This window comes from Kickxella alabastrina (assembly GCF_025024165.1).
Source record: "Kickxella alabastrina strain RSA 675 chromosome Unknown BX661scaffold_1, whole genome shotgun sequence".
Taxonomy (NCBI): Eukaryota; Fungi; Kickxellomycota; class Kickxellomycetes; order Kickxellales; family Kickxellaceae; genus Kickxella; species Kickxella alabastrina.
In genome coordinates this window covers 2,034,391-2,056,044 of record NW_026251472.1, presented here as the reverse complement: position 1 = coordinate 2,056,044, position 21,654 = coordinate 2,034,391, and the positions used below count along the sequence as shown (strand labels likewise).

Here is a 21,654-nt window from a genome sequence, read left to right as displayed (position 1 = left end):
ATCAAAGCAGTAGGATTATGTGTGTCTAGTCTGTCCATACTACAACTACTGGTGATGAATTTGGCAGTATGTGTGCATGTGTAAATGACCAGCTTGCTTTTAGCAGCATTACTATTTTTGGTTTTGCTAAAAGTTTTCAACAGCAAAATAAAGAGCCATGGTTCAATGCCAATAAAATAAATAAAGGAGGAAAGGTGGGCTTTTTTTAACCGCCACCTTTTTCCACTTATAATCCCTTTTTTCTTTTATATCTTCTGTGCATAAAATCAAGCAAGCAAGAAAGTCATTTGTTTAAAAAAATAAACAACCTTAAAATACAAATATACTGCTCGCAAAAATCTCGGAATAAAAGCAAATATTGTTCAAAAAAATGAAACGATGCCAAGCCTGGCAAAAAAAAGCCATTCGGATTCACAGATTCAGAATAGTAGCAAAATCGCAGATTGTGTTCACTTTTTTTATGAACACAAAATATTGATTACGCCACCTTTTCCGCGGAACACTATAAGCACTTCACAAAGTAACAGAAGCAGGGGGGGTGTAAAACATTTTTTATAAGTCTTTTTTCGTTTCTTTGAAAAGGTACTACCATTGTTGAGTCGCAAGGCGGACAAATAACCAAAGCCAATTATTCAATGAGCAAAATAAAAATTCATTTTGAAACGTCAAAACATTGCCAACTTCAAAGACAGCAACAGGCCCAGACATCATTGTGCAGCCACTTTAGATAGCTATATAAACAAGATACTCAAGGCAAGACTTTTTGTTTTAAAAAACATTACCAATATCTACCACTACCATCTATATAATTATTGGTTGATGGCGATCAACTGATTAACCAGTCTTGGCTGTTTAGCAACACAAACAATAAGTCACACAGTGACCAAAGCAATATGCTTTCTACTCTTTACCTTTCACAGTGCATAGCACTTATTTATAAAATATACTTTATATCATTATAGTTTATCTATACGTTCATAGAACGTCATATATTCCAACAGTAATCAAATAAAAATTGTAAGCTTTCATTTTAATCATGAAGTTTTTTGCATTCGCTCCTCTGCTTTTCGCCGCCGCCAGCTTTGTGCATGCCGGAACCGTTCAGTCTAACCAGGTCAGCCCGAACGTAGCACAGGCAACTGATAAGACAGGCCGCTCGCTCGAGAACTTCAAATACGCCATAACCATGGCCGAGCTGACCGATAATGAGATGAAGACCATGATTGGTATTTTTGATCGCGTCAGCGGAAAGAACTTGGGAGGGGTTTCCGGGATTGCTCGGCAGATGTCCAAGATCATCAATGATATGCTGGCCAAAATTCCGAAATCGATGATCTAAGTTTGGACTTTTATGATCAAATAAATCCAGTAAGTCGAATTCCAGCAAATATTAGAATTTTTTGTCGACTATTGTGTAGTATTTATTTTTTCATCAAATAAATTATTTTTATTATCAAACATACCCTCGCCTTGTTTGCCACTAGTCGTACTGGCTGCACCCTGCCGGTATGAAATATTTATCCACCACGCAATTAAATTAACTATTTGAAGTATATTTGTGGGAATGGCGGTGGCGGCACATAAACTGCAGAAATACAGCTTTACGGCTGGGGTGCAGTATTTTTGGCATGCATTATTTTTTTTTTTAAAATTGCTTGTTCTTTACTCCACAAAAAAAGATAGTAAAAATGCAAGGGTACCCACGTATTTTTGACTGGGTCATCCCCTGGTCAATGGATTTGAATGGAAAAGTGGCGAATAAGGTACATTATTCAAGTTTTATTTAAACCAAACACAATCAACAAAATATTAATGCAATGCTTGATTTTAAAAGAATATTCCTGAAAATTTGTTTAAATTGCCTGAAAAACATATTCAAACTTGTAAAAAGCTAGCTAACAGCCAATTTTTAATTATGTATGGCATTTAAAAAAATAACTAAATGAGCCTCGTTTATTTTGAAATAATGAATACTATATGGTTTTTCAAAGTTCAATAATGTAGAATAGTCGCATAGCTACAATTTTGAAATATACACTGGCAAAAGCTTTAATTGAGTGAGTGGGTCAAACAAACAAGCGAACACATGCACAAATTCAATGAGTGCCATTGACGACCCCCCAAATGTTATGCATGTGTATAAGGCAATATCTGTCAGCATAAATATTTTTTGACTCTTTAATGTTTATGATTGCAGATATATAAGCTATACGCTCACGAATTTTTATATGCATATGGGCAATTCCAACCCCACTCACCCATCCACTCAAAAATAACTTTTAAGATTTATTTAATACAATGAGACTATTTTATCTTGCACCTCTTCTTGCATTTGCTGCTTCGGTTGCACAAGCTTTGCCCACTGGGTCCAACCAAGTTCAAAACCAGGGTACTTCAAATTCTGTCCAAGTGGATAATGCAGACGTGACTAAATTTACTGAAAAATTCAGGCAGGCTGTATTGGGGGCATACTTATCTGTGGATGAAATTTCAAATCTCATTGAGCTGTTCGACCAGATGGGTCAAAGGGATATAGGCGAAGTTGCGCTGGCTGCTGATCAGTTAAGCAGAATTCTCCAAAACATTTTAGGCGATTATCCAGGTTATGAAAGCGAGGATGGTGAGAATCGCCAACGATGGTAACTATGGCGACGACGGCAACTATGAAGATGGCGAGGAAGGAGAGAATGAAGCGAAGGAAGAAAACAAGTAAAAATTTTGAGACCAACATAAGGAATCAATCAATTGCTTATTAGTTTTTTTTCCTTATTAACATTTATAAGCTTAAAACATAATTAATGTTGACTTTTTTGTGTTGAACACGAAAATACACGGTTCGCTTTACATGAGCCAAAATATCAAAAGTTAATTTGGAAATCATTGATCAAATCAAGGTATTGAATTTTGTTTTTTTTGGGGGGTGCTCGTCGAATTGGAATTTCACAATTTTTCTACACATTCGCACTCGATTAAAAGAGCGAAGCAAATTTCTTCTTTCTTTCTTCTTTTCATTCGATCAGAGAATTTCACAAGGGGGACAGATTCATTTCATCGTCTTTTTTCTTAATTATTTATTGCATTCAATCCTCACTCCTTTCTCTTTATTCTCAATAAGGACAAAAAAGGTCTTGAACTAAAAACAACGGAAAAATGCCGCCAAAGAAGGGACCGCCTGGGCCGTCGAAAAAGTCAGAGAACAAAGATAAGAAGAAGACGATCGAGGACAAGACATTCGGGTTAAAGAACAAGAACAAATCAGCAAAAGTCAACAGATATGTGCAGCAGGTCGAGAGCCAAGTAATGTCGGGCGGCAGCCCCAAGACGCGCAAGGCCGCGGACGAAAAGCAGCTGCTCGAGAAGAAGAAGCTGGAAGACAAGAAGAAGCTGGATGAATTTGCCGAGCTCTTCAAGCCCATTGTGCAGCAAAAGGTGCCCTTTGGCGTGGATCCCAAAACGGTTCTTTGCGAGTTTTTCAGGGTGGGGGCGTGCAAAAAGGGAGACAAGTGCAAGTTCTCCCACAACACAGCAGTGGAGCGCAAGGGCGCCAAAATGGACGTGTACACGGACAAGCGCGACCAAGAGAAGGAGGAGGACACGATGGACACTTGGGATCAGGCCAGGCTGGAACAGGTTGTCACGTCAAAGCACGGCAACCCCCAGACCACGACAACTATCGTGTGCAAGCACTTCCTCGAGTCTATTGAGAGTGGCAAGTACGGGTGGTTTTGGGACTGCCCCAATGGCGGTGACAAGTGCAAGTACAAGCACGCGCTGCCCCCTGGCTTCGTGCTCAAGAAGGACAAGAAGGACAAGGACAAAGTGGAGATCTCCCTGGACGAGTTCCTTGAGACCGAGCGCCACAAGCTGGGCTCGAACCTGACGCCCGTCACGCTCGAGTCGTTTACCAAATGGAAGGTCGAGCGCAAGGCGCGCAAGGAGGCCGAGGATCGCGACGCCCAGGTAGCCAAGGAGAAGGCCTTCAAGGCCGGAAAGCTTGGCAACATGTCTGGTCGTGACTTCTTCGAGTTCAATCCCGACACGTACGACGACAGTGGCGAGGGCGACGACAACACCTTTGACTTTTCACAGTACCGGAACGTCGATGGCGGCTACCAGCAGGACGAGCAGATTGACGAATCGGCCCAGAACGAGGATCTGTTTGCGGCCGAGAATCTCGAGGACTTGACAATCGATGACGACGACGACGACCAGGAGTGATGACTGTGCTTGGACGCGTATGCCAGGGTCGCGGCTCCTTCTGTAGGGGGCCTTGCTCTTATTTTTTAATTCAATCAAATAATCATCAAAACGGGGTTGAGTATGTATTAGGATTAGCAGCAGGCATGTGAGTACGCTGCCCTGTGTCTTTTTTTGCACGTGGTTTTGAATACCCGAGAAGCTGCGCTGTGTTAGGAGATTCGGCATCTTTCTTTTTTCGCTTCACTAAAGAAGCGTGCATTGCGCATGCTCCCGCTTTAGTAATTTTTCCAATGTCCTTTTCGGACAGTCGTCGTGACACGAGTAAAACAAGAAGGCAAAATGCGGCATGGCCACGGTCACCGACAGCCCCAAGTCACCTTACCTTATTCCACTTTATTCAATTATATTCCATCTTTGCCAGGCTGCGCCCAATGAGAAGGTGGCTGCGATGTTCAGGATTAGTTCAAACGAAACGACGGGAAAATGCACAGCGCAATAACCAAAAATGAGGGATTGGCACAGCACACAAACAAGGTGGAAAAAGGAGAGAAAAGTGATGCGAGCAGATTGCTTGCTGCATATGAATCCTTGTGGTTGTTTATTTTTTGTTTGCTTGCATCTTAGCGAGAGCAAGCGCTGAGAAAGATGCTTAGTGAGGGGGGGGCACAGGCGTTGAAAGGAAAAAGTGGTGTGATAAATTAAAGAGACGGGATCTCCAAATCCTCTATTTTTCTGTCGCGAAAACAGGACCACATGTATAATGTTTACTGCATTATTAGTGGTCCCCGTTTTTTTATTGCTCTGGTTGCTGATGGCAAAAAAAGACTTTGGCAGTCCAGGCGGTCCACAGCATAATTATAGCGGACCAGCAGGGAAAGCGTTTCAGATGGTCCGTTGTATTTTACCCAGTTTTTATTTGCGTGGCCGACAGTCCCAGGTCCAAATAAAGCAAGAGGCAATAGACTAAATGGATTCGGTTATCCGTAAGTCGACATTGGACCAGGAAATTGAAATCCACTGCGCAAAGACAAAGTACCCGAGATAATTCCCAAGGCAAATAAAAAATTAAAAAAGTAAAAAAAGAGGGAGCTAAGAGACGAATTGAATTTGGGGAAGGAGCACGCACAGGCACTCCAAAAAAGCATTTTTCTTTTTTGTTCCTTGCCAATTGACTTTTCTCTTCCATTTCTTTGTTGATATTTGTGCTCGATAATTGTTTTTAGCTCTATATTTATATTCAAGCTCTTTTCTCGCTATTTTTATAATAGAAAAGCTGCAGACAACGAAGCGAGGATACCTGAGCGCAAAAATATAAAAACTCGGCCATTTCTATCGCTATTTCTCACTTCCTGGCAACAATTAAGCCTGTATAAATATTTTCTTTTTTCGGCTGCCTGCGTTTAAAACAAGAAAGTGGCACTGCACAAAAAATTCTGCCGCCCCTCGTTGAATTGTTTTTGCTTTTCTGTCCATTTTTGCCCTCTTCACTTCCCCCAAAGAAAAAGGGAACAACTAGAAAAGTACCTTTTGTATTATCGTTTATCCGAAGCACAACAAATACATTTTTCCTCTTATTTCCCCACGCGCCCTTATTATCACAAACACACGCACGCACGCACGCACGCCCTGCCCCTTTTCTTCTTTCTTTGTTGTTTTTTATATATTCCACTCACCCCCTATTCTTTTCCTATAAAAATGGCAACAGCAGAAAACGACCTGACTGAGCTGTTCATCAAAAGCTTCAAATGCACAGGCGACGTGCCGCCAGCGCTTGTGGGCAGCTCAGTGACCTACTTGGATGGCCAGGCCTACGTCTTTGGCGGCCGCGCCTTGCACAGCGGCAAGCTCTCCAACGACATGTACATGTGTGATTTGCGCAGCTTCCTATGGCGGCGCATTGACGCCGCCAACGAGCCCACAATCCCGGCCGAGGACAGCGACGGCGCGGCCACCTTTCAGTGCGCGCTGCCGGCGCCCCGGTTTTTCCACTCGGTCACAGCCTTCAAGCACTACCTTGTTGTCTTTGGCGGCATGGGGCTAGACTCGGACGCAGAGAGCAGCGTCGGCACGAGCAACTCGGCGTTGCCGGGCACCACCGCCGGCGCAGCCGCCCACACCGCCGGCATCCAAGACGACCGCCACCAGCAGTCATTTCAGATGCGCACAACCAAAACGCTGCTCGGCGACGTGGCCGTCTTCGACACAATCGACGAGTGCTGGGTGGCACTGCGCGCGCTCGAGGACGCCAAGCCAGCGGACGCAAAGCCAGCGGCCGAGATTCCCGCAAACATTCCGCCGTCGCCGCGCTACGCGCACCTGGCGACGCTCTTTGGCAGCCAGCTACTGATTGTCGGCGGCCAGGACCTGGAGGAGCAGTACGTGGAGGAGCTCAATGTCTTTGATCTGCGTGTTGGCCGCTGGATCCAGCGCATGCCGTTTCCGCGCGCCGTCGGGCTCTACCGCTCATTCATCGCCAGCATTCCGGGGACCGGCACAACCCTCCTGTACAGCAACTACAGCTTTGCCTCGGTCAAGCGCGCCCTCTACTCGCTATCGGCACCCCCCGAGTGCGCGCTCAAGGAAATGTCCGAGCAGCTCTCGGGCGAGCCCCCCGGCCTGCGCTTCCCGCGCGGCCACCTGGTTGACGCCCAGACCGTCCTGATGACCGGCACGCTTATCTCCACCGAGGGTCACAGCGAGCTGAGCCTCTGGGTGCTAGACTCGCAGGCGCTGCGCTGGCAGCCGATCAACTGCGGGTCCAAGTTCCGCGCAGGCAGCTGGAACCAGTCCGTCGTCGACCCACGCACCAACACGCTGGTACTGTTTGGTGACAGCCGCCGCGACCTGACCTACGACTATCAGCGCCGCCGCCTGAACTACGGCGAAATCCGCACAGTGGATTTGCGCGCCCTTGGATACCTCCGCACACGCCCGCCGACATTGCAGCAGCAGCAGCAGCCGGCCATAGATGTATTGGCATCCGCCGCCCTGATGAACTTGCAGGCGCCAGTCATCTCCAGACCCCCATTTGCCGAAAGCAGCAGCGCGGAGACCAGCATTGAGCTCGGCCTGCAGTTTCTTTTTTTCTCGCAGTATGGCGACGCCGAGGTCATTGCAGCTGACGGCTCGCGTGCGGCAATGGTCAACAGCGGCATCCTGAGGGCGCGCTGGCCAGCGCAGGCCCAGCTGTGGCTTGTCTCGGAAACAGTGCAATCCCCGGCGCAATTCTCAGTCAACCCTGCCAAATCGGCAGCAGCAGCAGCATCTGATGAAAACAAGCGCGCTGGTAGCCGGTCCACGCACCGGCCTGAATCATCCCTCATCAGTGGCGACTACACGCTCGAGGGCAACGGAGTCCTGAACGGCTTCACTGCCGGGCCCAAAAAGTTTTTTGTCGACGGGTCGCGCGAATCCATCTGCGTCCTGCTCTTCTACCTGTATACCGGCCGCATCGACCCCCAAGCGCGCCTCGGACTCAACTCCACCACTAGCGAGCAGCCCGGCGCCAGTACAGCCGCCGACGACCTGGCAAACGCCAGCGTCCTGGGCGAGCTCCTCGTTATTGCGCGCAAATACGCATTGCACAAGCTTGCGCTGCAAACAGTTAGCCTGCTTCGATACAAGGTGACGGAAACCACGGCCCCGATCATTTACGAGGCTGCTCTCCGTGGCGATCACCGCGGATTGCAAGCGCGCTGCGTGATTGCACTGAAGGATCACATTGGCAGCTTCCGCGTCGATCGCAAATCAACCTTATACATGATCACCAATGTTTCGCGTGCTAGCCTTATCCGATTCTTCCCTAAGCTGAACCTCGATGATGGCAGCTTTGATGATACGCAGACGCTTACGCCAGCGATGGTGGACAAATACTACCAGGCCGTGGGTGATTCGCGGCAGAGGTCGACTAGCGACGCCTTTATTGGATCCGAGTTCAACCCTGGTGCTGCTAATGGTGGCGGTGCGCGCAATAATAGTGTGCCGATTACTGCGTATTCCTCGCAATCACCGTCTGGATCGCCGGCGTCTACGCTGCGGAGCAACCCGGCGCGGTCGCCCTTTTCGCAGACCGACCATGGGCTGCCGAGAAGACCCTGGGAGTCCTCAGCCATGGCGTCGCCGGTTATAAACTCCCCGTCATCCTCCAGGTTCGCGACCCAGAGTCCAGATATGCGTGCAGTCAATAATACCATTGCTGCCACTGCGGCTTCCGACAGCAGGCGGCTTTCAAACATGTCGCCGCTAGTTAACCAGGCGTTGCCTGAGAACACCACGATTGAGTACGACCATGATAATAACCCAGACACTCACTCGAGTCATTTCCCGCATGCCAGTAACCGCGTCAGCAGGTATCTTGGTGGTGGCGGCGGTGGCGGTAGCAGTGCATTCGTTGATAATTTTAGTGAACGTAGACCTTCGGATTCTTCGACCTCGGAGACATCTAGTCTGAACATTTTGCAACAACAAGCAGCTCAGCAACAGCAACAGCATCAGGTAGCTCAGCCTCAGCAGTCTACTAGATCTCTTATTTTTAGACCATGGTCTAAGATGAAGAAAATCGCTTCTTCTAGTCATGTCAGTTCTGACTCTTTGCCACCCATGCCTTCTCATGCATCTTACTCATCGACTGGAACTCATTAGTGTTATTTAAAAAAACCCACCCCGTTCTTTTTTTTTATACACTGAATTTGATGTTTACCTTGATTCCCTTTATATTTTCTTTTCTTTAATATCCTTTTTCTTTTTTCTTTTTTCTTCTGTGCTTAATACTGTTGCCGTTTAATATTTTAATATCCTAGCAATAATAAACCTTTTTATCATTTATTATTTATTTGTATTTTCACTTTCACTTTCACTTTCACTTTCTTTTTTTCTCAATACTTTTGTATATATTTCTGCTTGTCTGTTTGTCCCAAAAGTGTTTTCAAAACAAATACAATATCGAATATTCAGAATTACACGTATATGATTTTGAGAAAGAAAAAAAACATCCCCAAACAAACAAACAAACAAACAAACAAACAAACAGTACGCATATCCTGTTCAAGCCAAGTAATTGTACACATCACGGCTGCCCTCACTGCGCTCCAGATACTCCTTGTCAATAAGCGTATCAATGCCCTTTTTGATATCAGCGACAGGCGCCTGGAACAACTTGATCTGCGAAATAGTGTCCTCTACAAGCTGCCTATGACTAAGCTGCTTGCGCGCCTTCATGATACGCACGATCGCAGCCTGGATAGTGTACATGCGGTCAACATTGATTGATCGCATAGTATCAGTGATCTCACGTTTCTGCTCCTGCTTCTTTGCGCCGGCAAAGTTTACGCGCAGGCGTTTGGACTTGAAGTCGGCATTGATCTTGTACGTGGTGTCGTCGGTCGGCTCGCTGTCGCTGTTGCTGCCAATCAGCACGCGCGCGCGGCAGATCGAGTCAATCTCAGACGTAATGGTCGAGTTGTCCAGGCCAGTGGCCTGCGAGATCTGGCTCAGCGTCAGCGTCGGGCCCGACGGCGAGTCATAGCCAGTACCGGGCCCGCTCTCAGCGTTGAACAACATCAGTATGGCCAGCTGGTACGTACTCACCATGAAGATATACCCGGCCTTCGCAGCGGGACCTGTGGCCTTGGGGAAGAACATCTTGATCTCAGCCTTCGAGTGCTGCCACATCCAGTTGAGCTTGCGGCGGTTGTGCTTGGCCTGGTAGAAGTGCGTGTACTTGTCGCAAACGGAGGACAGCTGCGGCGGGAGCACCAGCTTGGTCTCGGGTGCATTGAGAGGCCACGACACGGTGTGCAGGATCTTCATGTCCAGGTCGAACGGAAGATTGAAGTTGGTCTCGCGGCACCGCTCCTTGAACTCATCGGACATCTCCTTGCTGACTGTCATGTCCGTGAACATGCGCGACAGCTTGGACGTAAAGTCGACGCCGCTGACCTCCTTGAGCTTAGAAATCATTGTCTCCTCGCCGTGTGACGACACGCTCTGCTCGTACACCAGACGGCGCGCCAAGTGCTGCGCATAGAACTTTTGGAACACGTCAGGTGCCTTGATGAAGCGGTACACAGAGACAGCCTGCGACAGCTGCGCCTCCAGCGCGTCCTCGTCGCTGGCAATCTCGGCTCCAGCTGTGCGCACATTGCCGCTGCCCTTCTTCAGCAGCGTGTCACAGTACTGTGCCAGGAGTTGCGGCGCGCGGGAGCCCTCCTCAGGGCACATCTTGTTGACATTGAAGAATTCCCTGCACGCGTAGTCGAGCGACTTGCTGAATCCGGGGTCGTCGTTGAATGAGTCGTGCAGGAGCTCAGCGTACAAATCGTAGACGCTGAGCAAAGCCAACACAAACTGCCGTGCATCGTTGGAGGCGCTGCTGGTGCCCTCGGCGCTGGTCGCGCTGCTCACCTGATTGACAGCCTCGAGACCGGCGGTCTTGACGTACGAGCCAAAGAGCTCGCGCAGTGGGTCCAGGCCGGCGCCCTTGCCTGTGCGCCCCATCAGCGTGTACAAGCGCTTCAGGTCGCCCTTCTCGCGGGAGTCCAGCAGGGTCACAAACTCGGCGCATAGCTTGTCTTTCACGCGCGTAATCAGCACGCTGTTCAAAGCATCCTTAAACTCGGTCAGCGAGGACTCGTGCAGGTACAGCTCGGCGCGGTCGTCCTCCTCGTGCAGACGCGTGGACACTTTGACCATGTACTCGATGATCGTGCCCTCCTGCAGCTGGCGGTCACTCTCAATACGGTAGTACTTGGCTGTTGCCTCAATGAAGGGCTTCAGGAAGTACTTGTCGTAGACCTCCATCTTCTTACTCTGCACGCCCGTTTCGTCATTGCCCAGGGACACGAACGAGTCGACAACGCTCTTAACCAGGTTAAGATCGGCCACCTGGCCATTGCGGATGCGCGTCATCAGGTTAAACACAGAGTCGAGCAGCGTGTTGCGCACCTGCATGAAGAACTGGTCGCGCCAGAGCTGGAACATCAGGGTGCTCACGTCGCAGACGTTGTTACCGTCCTCCTGCTCGCGGTTAATCCAGTGGCGGTTGAGGTAGCTAAAGTTGTTGTGGATGAGCTTTGCCGAGTCGCCGAACTTAGTCCATTGTTCGTTATAGAACTTCAGCAGCCCATCGCCCGTGTGCAAGCGCGAGTTCTCGACGACCTGAGACATGTACACGCCAATAGACATCTTGAGGCGCTCGTACAGCTCCCTGCCTGAGTTCGTGCCCGGCGCGCCATGGCCGGCGTCTGTAGGTATGTAGCTGAACCCGTCGGACACTGAGTTCTGAACCAGCGTGCAGTAGTTGTATACAGCACTAAAAAACAATGTTGGGAATGGCGGGAGGACGCAAAATGTGTATGTTAGTATTTTTAAGCAATGGTATTATTTTTGCTGTTGCTATTGCCGTCGCTGTCGCTGTTGTGCACAAGTGTGCAAGTGTGCAAGTGTAAAACTAACCGGTTGTGAACCATGTCACATTTCCCATGAATACTTACGTGTAAAAGTTGATGTAGCCCGTATTGTCCAAGCTGTCCGCAGGGTTGTTAAGGACGCGGCTGAGTCCATTGTTGATGTAAACCCAGATAGCTTCATGGTTTCCCGAGGGCGGGAGGGCGTTGACCATAGAACGAGTTTCAACCATTTTTGAATTTAGTTAAAATAAAGAAAACAAAATGAGCGAGATTTGCAGTTGATTGGAATGTGGGGTGTTTGTGCTTTTTTTAAAGACAGACAAAGACAGATAGTAAAGGCTAAAAAAGAGAATATAAGCAGAGCCCTAAAAATTATATGAAAAACTGAATTACAAAAGTGAGTGATAAAAAGGAGTTGGAATATGAATTTGTATGAGAAAAAGAGAGAAGAAAGCGAGAGTTGGAGCGAAGGAAGGTGCGAGAAAGAATGCAAACTTTTTTTCGATAAAAACAAGCTGCGCATTTATTATTTTTTTTCCTCCCATCTTTTGTGGAAAGAGCCTTGTTTTTTGTTCTTTTGTTTTTTTATAAGCAGCATAATTTTTTTGGAGACCTTTTTACTTTAGTTTCTTGGGTTTTACAAGGCCGAGCGGTGTGTTTTACAAAGCATAAAGACCTCGTCAACAATAGTGGAGTGTAAAAGACTGCTGTTACTAGGCTGAAGTGGGTGGGAGGGTTGTGGCAGATTTCTCTTCCTTTTGCGTGCATGCGACAAAAACAGCAGAGCCAGCTCATCAATATCAACATTGCCATTGGCATTATCAGACTTGAAGTTGGACTTGAGCCGCGCGAGTATTTGTGATTCCGACTCAGCTGCCGGACACGCAGCAATCGGCGCTGCGCCCCGGCAGAGTGCCTCTCCAGCCGATGTGGATGGGTTACCAGTTGATCCGCCGGGTATTGATTCGTCACCCAACTCTGTTGCGCCACGCAGAGGATCGTGATCAGGCTCCACACTGCTGCTCGCTAAATCAAGGACGAACCCATCGGCACCAGAGTTGATACTTGTACGTGGCTTGCGCAGCGGCAGAGACGACGGAACAGTACCACCATTGTCCTTACCATCATCCTTGTCCTTATCGCCAGCCCTCTTTCTGACACTGGTCGATGGAGCATTCGTGCTTATTTCGGCCAAAGGCGTGCGCAATCCATGCTCGGACCCATGCTTGGATCCACGGACGCCGTACTTCCTGGTGATGTTTTTTGGCGGCAGCGGCGGCGGCATGAGAGAGAAATCCCTGGGCGCATTTCTCCTAGGAGCCACGATACGGCGCATGTTCTTTGAGAATTTAGACATATTTGCTTTGTTAATTTCCTTATTTATTTTTTACGAAATATTGATCAAAACAGCATCCATGGAGCCAAGCTGCGGCTTCTCGCCAGCGCCCTGGACGTCCTTCTCAGAAGCCTCGGAGAAAGCCAGCGACGGGCTCTGAGGGGCGGCAAAGCTGGTCAGATCAGAGTATATGCGCTCGCCCTGGGAAAGCAAATAAAACGCGCACACGCACGCCACCATGAAAAATACAGCAACGCAGACCATATCAACCAGGGCAAACCACTCAGGACTCCCATTCGAAGCAGCGGTGCGCAGCAGACGGTCAGACAGGTCGTCGACGCTCACGCGGCAGGAGGCAGCGACATGGTTCAGCAGCTCCGAATAATGCGGCAGCTGTGCGTCGGCCGAGGGGCACTCGGGCAGGACGACCGAGCAGGACAGCGCGAGGATCGCTTTCCGGCAGCTCCCGGGCAAGTGTGCATTGGAGAGTGATTTGGTGATGGCCGATACGAGCTGCGTCACTAGCGCGTCGGGCGTTGACGCGTAGCTGCTGTTGGTTGTGCTGTAAAAGAGAAACGCGCATTTGTGTGAGAGCTGCGAGACATCGGTGCAGAACGAGGCGGACATTGGCGGTGGGATAATTTCATAAAGTTGCAAGCTAAAGTGTTGTATTAATCCCCTCCACGCTTGTAGGGTCTTCAATAGCAAAGAAAGAGGCATTGCTGAGCAAGGGTCGCCCCCTGCGCTGGCGTATTTATGTCGAAAAGCACAACTTAAAATAATGTGGTATTTGAACGACAAACAGAGAGGGCTGCTGCTGTTCCTTTTTTTCTATTTTTGCTACGCGGGGGGGTTACTGCGAGTGACCTATTTACCGATGCATCAACCTCACACGCACACGCACGCGCAATAAAACACCAGGACCTTACTACTTTGCGTAGGCAAATAGAAAATATATTGGTATAAATCAGCTCGGCTCTCAGGCGGGCTTCTTGTCGGACCTGCCAAACAGGCCGTTAAAGCTCATCCGCGATTGCTTTTGCAGCAGCCTGAAGACGCTCTTGCCCGCGTTGCCGCCCTCCTCGATCTTTGGCGGGCCAAAGGCAGAGAAGCCCTCTGCGCTCGACGACATCCTCAGGCCGAACGCGCCCCTCGACTTGCTCCGCTTCCTGCCCCACTTTGTGTCCTCCTCACTGTCCTCCATCGGCCCGTAGAAGTTGGCGTGGAACCGCGAGGCGTCGAACGACTTTGAAAACGACATGTCGCTCTTGATGTCGACAAACGAGCTGGTCGCGCTGAGCGATGTTTTTGGCCGCTGCTGCGTGCCGGGCGTCGTCGGCGTCAGCGGGTCGGCGGCACTCTTGAGCGCATGCGTCGACTGCGACGTGCGCAGCGGCACCGGCGCGTCCATCAGCGGAACCATCTGCAGCGGCGCTGACTCGTCGACAGGCGACGTGGCCACGGCAGCGGACGCCGAGCGCACAAGCGACTTGCTGCGCGCCATCTTGAACTCGTCGCTGGACGGCGGCTCATCGTTGTCCGACATTATGGCTGGCAGCATCTCGCGGCGCCGCTCCCTCGCCGTGCTGACAACGCGGCGGCGCACACTCTCCCGCTTGGCCGACGCGCCGCCAAACGACGTCAGCCAGCCACCGCCCAAACTCAAGCCGACGGCTGCCGCGTCCGCCGGCGTGCCGAGCTCCATCATGCTGGGCCGTTCCGTCGACACGCTCATCCGCGAGCCACCCAAGCCGCCAGAGCCGCCGAGTGACTGCGTGAACCGCCTGGCGGCCGACATCACTGTGTGCCCGTCGATGCTGCGCCGTGACTGCGGCATCTCGGCGGCCGACAGGATCGGCAGCGTGTTTTCGGCGCGCTGCTTCTCGGCGCGCCGCGTGGCGCCCAGCATCACCTCGCGCGTCTGGCTGCCGCGCGCCATCTGCAGAGGCCGCAGCCCGTCGCGCACCGTGGCCAGCGCATCGGCGCCCTTGTCCACCAGGTACTGCGCCACCAGCGGAGAGTCGGCCACACAGGCCGCGTGCAGCGCAGTCATGCGGCTAGCGTCGTCCGTCCACGTGACGCTGGCCCCGTTGAGCACCAGCAGCTCGGCCATCTCCAGCAGGCTGGCGACCGGGTGCTCGCCGGGCTGCGCGCTCAGCAGGTCGGGCAATGCCGGCACGCCAAACAGCGCTGCCAGCAGCGGCGTTACCGCGATATCGCTGCCAATATGCAGCCGCGCGTTGGCGTCGGCGCCCAGAGCCAGCGCACGCAGGCCTGCGCCCACGTCGCCGCACTCGATGGCGGCAAACAGCAGCCGCGAGGCGCGCTCGACACCCCATACGCCAGCCACCGCCGCTTGCTGCTGCTTGCTGCCCAACGACACCAGCAGCGGCCAGCCGGCGGCTTCGAGCTTTGCAAGCGCCGCGGCGAGCGCCGACCCAGACTCAACCGCCCAGCCACGATCGACCAGCGCGCGCTGCGCATACTTGAGCTCAATGTACTGCTGCCGACCGCCGCCCGACGATTTGCCCCTGGGGTCGTAGATGCTGTGGTTAAGGGCATTGCCCGTGGCCAACAGCAGCGCGACCGTTGGCGGCGTAAACGACGTCACATCCAGCGTCAGACTGCGGACCTTGCTCACGTGTGTGCCCAGCCCGCGGTGAATGCCCGAGCACTCAATGCATACGAGGCAGCCGAGGTTGATTGAGCACCACTCGGGCCGCGCTGCACCACAGTCTGCGCACAGCGCATTCTCGGGCTGCACCATGAGCCTGGCCAGGACATCCGCCTCCTCCTCGCCCGTGCTGCCGCTACCGCTGCTGCTAACATTGCTGCTGCTATTGAGCGCAAGCGCAGGGACGGAAACCGTCGACGCAGTGTACAATGACGATGGCGTCTTGGTCAAATACGACAGGCGGCTGAAGCGGCTGACAAGCACGTGCCCGGAATCCCGAACACTATCAACGCTGCTGCTGCTAGCGCTGTGCAGCAGACTGTGCTCGATCCCGCGGCGCAGAACATCGACCCACGCGGCCATCTCGGCGTCGCATCCAGCCTGGAACACACCATGGTACGCCGGAGTAATCAGCTCAAAGCAGAACCGGCGCCTTGCCGCCGGCTTTGCCTCGGGCATCAGCACGCGCACCGTGGCGGTGGTCAGCGGCAGCGACTCGGGCGTCCGCGTGTCAGTCTCGAGTGGCCGCCAGGGCGCATGGCGGTAGAAGCGGCCGTTGCGAGTCACGCACCAGTGTCGGCGCCACACGCCGCCGCTGCCCTGCGAAGAACTGCTGCCGTTGCTGCTGCTGCGCGAAAACAAAAACCCTTCGCGCTCGATTCCTGCGGACAGCGAGAACGCAGCTGTCGTGGCGGTGGGGGTTGGGATGAGCCGGGTGCCTTCGGCTGGCACAATGCTTGCCAGGCTGGCAATACTGGACAGGCTGCCGCAGTTGACCGGAATGCCCGCTGGCCCTGTCGTCTGGCTGCTGCTGCCGCTGGAGTCATCGGGTGACTGCACGGCCGACAACCGCAGTGCGCCGACTCGGCGCCGTGGCTGCTGCTGCTGCTTCTTTTGCTGCTGTTGTCCCTGGTCCTGGTCCTGGTCCTGGCCCTGCTCCTGCTTAGCAGCCAAGTCGTCTTGGGCGCCGTCCAGCGACACCCGCACAAACTCGTCCTCCTCGCGCGCCACAGCGCCAGCTGTATTCAGCATCAACGCATGGAACTCCGTGACCTCGCTCTTCTCCAGCCTAATCTCCTCGCACGCCCTGGCCACATTCCCCAAGAACCAACCAACCGTCCCCTGACCGACCATTGGCGTCCTGCAAGTCTCTCGTGCACGCATAACGGATTTAGCCCATTTGAGCGCAGCAATGAACATTTCAGCCTCGGCCCAGCCGCGCGTGGCATTCCACAGATCCAAAAAGTACGTCCACCGCACACTGTCAAACTGCAACTTGACGCGGCCAAAGGCCTCGTCCCTCTTCAAGTCATCCTTGCCTGCTTTTGTCCTTAGATGCTTGGCCAAATCGCCCTCAAACTGCTCTGATGCTTGGTTGAACTCAGTGCGTCTCTCGTCCAGCTGCTTGAACGACGCCTCGTATAGCTTGCGCGCACCCCCAACCACCACAGCATCCCAGTTCAGGCATACGGTACTGAGAAGTTGCGCAATGTCCTGGCACAACGGCAGTACAAAGCTTTCGTGCAGCGGCGCAAACAGGGGCATTCCCTGGAACAAATCCATGGCGTCTTGGAACTGCTTCATGAATACTTGATGGGCCTCCCGTAGATGCGCCGTTTGTCTGCTTAGGTCCCTGTACCGGCTGCGTTGTGCCTGCGCCTGCTCCTCCATTTCTTTCAGCGTCGCACGAAACACTGGGCCATCCTCGGCCGACCATGCGCTAAACAGCGGGTGTTTCCGCGTTAACGCCTGCTGCTGCTGCTGCTGTTTCCCTTGCTGCTTGCGCGCCTCGCGGTGCTCAAACATTTGGCAAAACACGTGCTCCGAAAACTCACTAGTTGCCGAGTCCACTGCCAGGTCGCCGCACCCACTGACGCTGATATCCAGGGTGCCCAAGGTACCGGTCATCACACCGCCGCTCATCATGATCTGCATAGAAATATGCTCCGCATCCCCCGTCGCCGTACACAACCACTGTGCTGTAAACCCAATGGCGCTCTGCGCCAACCGCACGGTCTCAATTCCCGGCCGTCCTGCCCTTTGCACCCAGACTTCGGCCTCCTCTATGGCCTCACCGCTGACCACTATTTCAATACTCACCGGGCCATGGTACCCTGGAACAAGACCCAGTTCAAGCGGAATTTCTTTGAGTCCATTGCTGAGGAGAATGTTGCCGGAGGAATTGGAGGCGCCGGGGATGCTGCGGAAATTAGCCTGGGAGGCGTGCTGTTGCCATCGACCGTCTGCTAGCAACATGTAGCTGTCTTTGGAAATACGTATGGAGACTTGGTTTTGCTCCGTGTCCTCTCTCATTTTTGTGTTAGCTATGTGGGATTAATTATTATTGTTGTATAAAAAAGGTGTTTTTTGTGTTTTGTGCTTTGTGTTTTGTTTTGTGTGAGCAAGCGAAAATAAAGATGTGAGGGAAAGTGATAAAAGGTCGGAGAATAGTGTAAAAAAGGGATAAAGGAAGGAAGGTAAAAAAAGAATATGGTGGAATAGTAGGTTTTTACAGAAATAAAAACAAGAATGAAATATAACAAGGTTAAAATACTTGTAAGAACAAAAATATAAATGTGTAAAAAAAATAAACAATTAAAATAGGAAATAAAAAGACTGAGCGTACGCGCAAAAAATAAATAAAGAAATAGAACCAAAAAAATAGAGGAAGAAAGAATGAATGAATGAATGAATGAATGTGAAGTATAGAAAAAAGAGGACCATTCTTTGAATTTTTTTTATCCGGAACGGTCCCAATCGCCCAAAAATAAGCAGATCGTAAATAAAATAAAAAATCTCCACATTTTCTGTTACTAATTGACGGTGTCGTCAATGCCAATACTATTTTTTTTTTTGCAAAGAGTAAATTGCAAATTAGGAGAGGGTCCAATTGAGAAAAATAAAAATAAAATATACACAAAGAAAAGCCTGATTAACACATGCACCTCTTTGTAGAAACCTATTTTATTCTGTTATTTCGGTTTATCTCTGCTCCTTAAAATAAAATAAAAATAAACACCACACAGGTTGATCTTTGTTCTTTTCAAAACCCTCACATGTTTACTATCCATTATGTGCGTTTTCGACCCCTTTAAAAAAGATAATAGAAAATTAGGCGCTGAAGAAAAATGAAACGAAATAAAATGAAACGAAACGAAACGAAAAAGGGATAAAAAAACAAAAAACAAAAAACTTTTTCAACATATCTTAAAATAGATTTAAGAACTCCGTGTGCTCTCAGACTCCAGCATATCTGATATAGAAGGCAGCCTCTGCTGCTGGCCGCCTCGTCTGCCCTCATTAATGGCAGCCAAAGCCGAAGCATCAGACGATTCCGAAGACGACGATGACATAGCCACCGCTTCCTCCACATCCACATCCTCGGCGACATTCGTGATAATGCCCAGCGAAGACTGTCTGGCCACAGCAGCGGCAGTCGCCGAGACAGGAGCCGAAACCGTAGAGGTCGCGGCAGAGGCAGCAGCCAAAGGCCCGCCAAACCCGCCATTGTTATTGGTGCTGCCGCCTTTGGCCATAACCTTGCGCCTCAACGCCATAATGACCTCATCGTGCGAAATTTTCCGCTTCGCCTGCGCCGCCGGTCCATCCACAGGAGCCGACTGAGGCACGTTGCCGTCGTCAATGTTGCCCCCATGGTCGACAATACGCACGGACAGTCCACTGATGGCCGGGGCGACTTTGCGATCGCGCATGGGTGGCCTGGGCTTTTGCTGCGGCGGATAAGCTGATGGGTGGTGGAGGGGGGCTCCAAGTGGCATTTTGAAGAAAGCAAACGGGTTTGGGTTCCGGCCGTCCAGTCCGCCGGGTGTGTCCGGGTGGTGATATGAGCGGACGTTTCGATAAGGGTCGTGCGACGATGATCCGTACCCTGCCGGTGTTGCCATGGCTGGCGTTTGCGGATGATGATGCGTGCCCTGTGGCGGAAGTGAAAGAGGTGGCTGTTGCTGTTGTTGCTGCTGCAGAGGGCCTACAATCAGTTGCAAAAAAACAAGTAGATAAAAAACCATTTAATAAGCAATACAAAAACAATGCATTTCTTCCCACATCCCGCACGAAAACACAAATAAAATGCAACAACAATAACAGTTGCTGGTGATTCTGTACCTATTGGCGAATGAATCTCACGGTGCATTCCACCAGACACCACCACGCCCATATGCCTATTCTGCTGCTGTTGCTGCTGCTGCTGCTGCTGCTCGTACTCCCTTTCCTGCTGCTTAAAGTAATTCCCGTGCAGCATCATCTCAAACTCAACCCTCCTCGTCTCATACCGCCACTCCTCCTGCACGCGCCTCTCGTACTCTGCCCGCGCCCTATCCTGCTCTGTCTTTGCTGACAGAACAACCCGCAACAAATCAGCCTGCTCGCCATACAACTCGATAATTCGCCTCAAGGAGTAGTCGCCGCCCGCCGGCGGAGCTGGCGCAAATGAGTTTGAGGGATGCGTTGGTGCTATGCGCACTGGCATTGGCCCTGGGACTGGCATTGGCATTGTGGCGGTAGGTGGTCGAGCAGGCTTTGCTCGTGGCGGACTGTTTGGCTGCCCGCTTGTGTTATGTTTGCCCTATGGAAATAAAGCAAGAAAATAGGTTAGTAATACTGTTTTTTTGCGTTTAAACTAAACAAATATCAAATAATGGGGTGTGAGGCGCTTTCCGTACTGTCGTTTACCTTTTGCTGAGAGCCGGTGTCGTGGCCTGCATCGGAAGTATTCACCACGCTGTCCGGATCAGCACTGTCTCTTGACAACCCCTCTGCCAGAGTTGCTGGAGCTTTGCTCTTTACTGGCGGCCTGGCGCGACCCTTAGAAAGTGACATTTATAAAATAGCGAAATCTAGATATGCAAAATAGAAGAAAAAGGTGTTTTGGAATTTGAAATTTTATTTTGGAAGAATAAATTACCAGAGCAAATAGCATAAAAAATTATTATTAATAGTAGAAAAAGGAAGGAGGAAAAAAGAGAAATTCAGCTTGATTATCCCCTCATGGCTTCCGAGTGTTCTTTATTTTTTTTCTTCCGCTGCCTTACCCATTTGTCTGGGATTGGCCTGATATTTTTAGGATTGTTTAGCCAAGCCGTGAATCCTTTGACGAACATGAGGATGAAAACTCGTTTGATTTTTTTTTTGAAGAGTACAATCACTCTGACAAATACATATTCATATTCATATTCATATTTATATTTATAGCGGCTGGCTTTGATATCTTTGTATTACAATTATTCTTAGCGCACACGCTAAGCGTAACTCTAGAATGAAAATATGTGCCATTTTTTGATTCACATGGGATGTAATGATTATAAAAAAACAGCTCAGATGGATCCGCAGTATCGGGATCGATAACTGCAGCATGGCTCTCTCTCTATTGTTTATGGCGGCTGCTTCTGAGAATGCATCAACCCATGGTAAATAAATATTTTGTGCCTATAAAAAGAGAGAAACATATCTTTTTTGTAGTGTCAGCTAAAGTGCCCATGCTAGAAAATAGTACACATCGATTGTGATTTCTTTGTTTTCGTTTTCTGCTCCGCTGAGGTCGGTCGAGATACAAGGAAAAAAGAGGGCAGCCAGATGAGCAGATGAGTTGTGACATGTGATGTAAAGATGAAGTAGTGCCTCAATAGGCTTTTTGTGTGTGTATTTCAACAGCTGCCAACTTATCACACAACCCCCCCCCCAATATTCTGTCACTATTTAAGGTGTATATGCGATAAATGTTTGTTTTTCTATGTCTACTTTATCGAAATAAGAGTGCAAATGGTCTTTTTTCACTCCCCCAATGTTTTCTGCAGAAAGGATGGAAATTACGCAACGAAAAAAGTAAATGCCACAAGCTGTCGTATCTTCGCCTCCCTTCATTCCCTGCTTTCATTTGCATGACAGCCCCCTCCCCGCTGCTATTGGCAATGTTGGCAATGTGGGCAATTAAAAATTAAAGCAGTAGTGTGATGAAAAAGCCACTTTTTTGCCTTTAATTCGAAAGCAAAAACATGGAAGAAAAAATAACGTGCATATTT

General features: G+C 50.3%; 9 protein-coding genes across 9 annotated transcripts; 4 read left to right on the top strand and 5 right to left on the bottom strand.

The window, feature by feature from the left end:
• Positions 1–1,036: 1,036 nt before the first annotated feature.
• Positions 1,037–1,339, top strand: BX661DRAFT_195728 (uncharacterized protein; the record flags this gene model as incomplete). The annotated part of the gene is made up of 1 exon (XM_051537977.1): positions 1,037–1,339. The coding sequence occupies one exon, from the start codon at positions 1,037–1,039 to the stop codon at positions 1,337–1,339; it is 303 nt and encodes a 100-aa protein (XP_051395584.1).
• A 908-nt stretch (positions 1,340–2,247) lies between these two features.
• BX661DRAFT_176282 (uncharacterized protein) lies at positions 2,248–2,851 on the top strand. The gene has a single exon (XM_051534303.1). The coding sequence runs from the start codon at positions 2,299–2,301 to the stop codon at positions 2,641–2,643; it is 345 nt and encodes a 114-aa protein (XP_051395583.1). The 5' UTR covers positions 2,248–2,298; the 3' UTR covers positions 2,644–2,851.
• Positions 2,852–3,150: 299 nt separating this feature from the next.
• BX661DRAFT_192828 (uncharacterized protein) lies at positions 3,151–4,218 on the top strand (the record flags this gene model as incomplete). Its single annotated transcript, XM_051537735.1, has 1 exon — positions 3,151–4,218. The coding sequence occupies one exon, from the start codon at positions 3,151–3,153 to the stop codon at positions 4,216–4,218; it is 1,068 nt and encodes a 355-aa protein (XP_051395582.1).
• A 1,677-nt stretch (positions 4,219–5,895) lies between these two features.
• BX661DRAFT_139347 (uncharacterized protein) lies at positions 5,896–7,143 on the top strand (the record flags this gene model as incomplete). The annotated part of the gene is made up of 2 exons (XM_051532787.1): positions 5,896–6,261; positions 6,358–7,143. Coding segments are annotated over 2 exons (1,152 nt in total), but the record flags the coding sequence as incomplete, so codon positions are not given.
• Positions 7,144–9,194: 2,051 nt separating this feature from the next.
• On the bottom strand, positions 9,195–12,068 carry BX661DRAFT_176278 (cullin-1). Its single transcript, XM_051534302.1, has 2 exons — positions 11,691–12,068; positions 9,195–11,509 (listed from the first exon to the last, which is right to left on the bottom strand). The coding sequence occupies exons 1-2, from the start codon at positions 11,834–11,836 to the stop codon at positions 9,244–9,246; spliced, it is 2,412 nt and encodes an 803-aa protein (XP_051395580.1). The 5' UTR covers positions 11,837–12,068; the 3' UTR covers positions 9,195–9,243.
• Positions 12,069–12,156: 88 nt separating this feature from the next.
• On the bottom strand, positions 12,157–13,113 carry BX661DRAFT_11748 (uncharacterized protein). Its single transcript, XM_051532420.1, has one exon. It carries the CDS (start codon positions 12,961–12,963, stop codon positions 12,244–12,246), a length of 720 nt encoding a protein of 239 aa, XP_051395579.1. The 5' UTR covers positions 12,964–13,113; the 3' UTR covers positions 12,157–12,243.
• Positions 12,994–13,569, bottom strand: BX661DRAFT_195724 (uncharacterized protein; the record flags this gene model as incomplete). Its single annotated transcript, XM_051537976.1, has 1 exon — positions 12,994–13,569. One exon carries the CDS (start codon positions 13,567–13,569, stop codon positions 12,994–12,996), a length of 576 nt encoding a protein of 191 aa, XP_051395578.1.
• Positions 13,570–15,553: 1,984 nt separating this feature from the next.
• Positions 15,554–15,748, bottom strand: BX661DRAFT_135379 (uncharacterized protein; the record flags this gene model as incomplete). Its single annotated transcript, XM_051532653.1, has 1 exon — positions 15,554–15,748. A coding segment is annotated over one exon (195 nt), but the record flags the coding sequence as incomplete, so codon positions are not given.
• Positions 15,749–18,834: 3,086 nt separating this feature from the next.
• BX661DRAFT_195722 (uncharacterized protein) lies at positions 18,835–20,455 on the bottom strand (the record flags this gene model as incomplete). The annotated part of the gene is made up of 4 exons (XM_051537975.1): positions 18,835–19,604; positions 19,742–20,056; positions 20,100–20,169; positions 20,309–20,455. The coding sequence occupies 4 exons, from the start codon at positions 20,453–20,455 to the stop codon at positions 18,835–18,837; spliced, it is 1,302 nt and encodes a 433-aa protein (XP_051395576.1).
• Positions 20,456–21,654: the final 1,199 nt, after the last annotated feature.

Excerpts from the sequence above, each read along its gene's own strand:
- BX661DRAFT_11748 (XM_051532420.1), bottom strand. The coding sequence starts at position 12,963 with ATGTCTAAATTCTCAAAGAACATGCGCCGTATCGTGGCTCCTAGGAGA.
- BX661DRAFT_176278 (XM_051534302.1), bottom strand. The coding sequence starts at position 11,836 with ATGGTTGAAACTCGTTCTATGGTCAACGCCCTCCCGCCCTCGGGAAAC. Across the intron at positions 11,510-11,690 it reads GGCTACATCAACTTTTACAC|TGCTGTATACAACTACTGCA; the intron begins GTAAGTATTCAT and ends ATTGTTTTTTAG.
- BX661DRAFT_176282 (XM_051534303.1), top strand. The coding sequence starts at position 2,299 with ATGAGACTATTTTATCTTGCACCTCTTCTTGCATTTGCTGCTTCGGTT.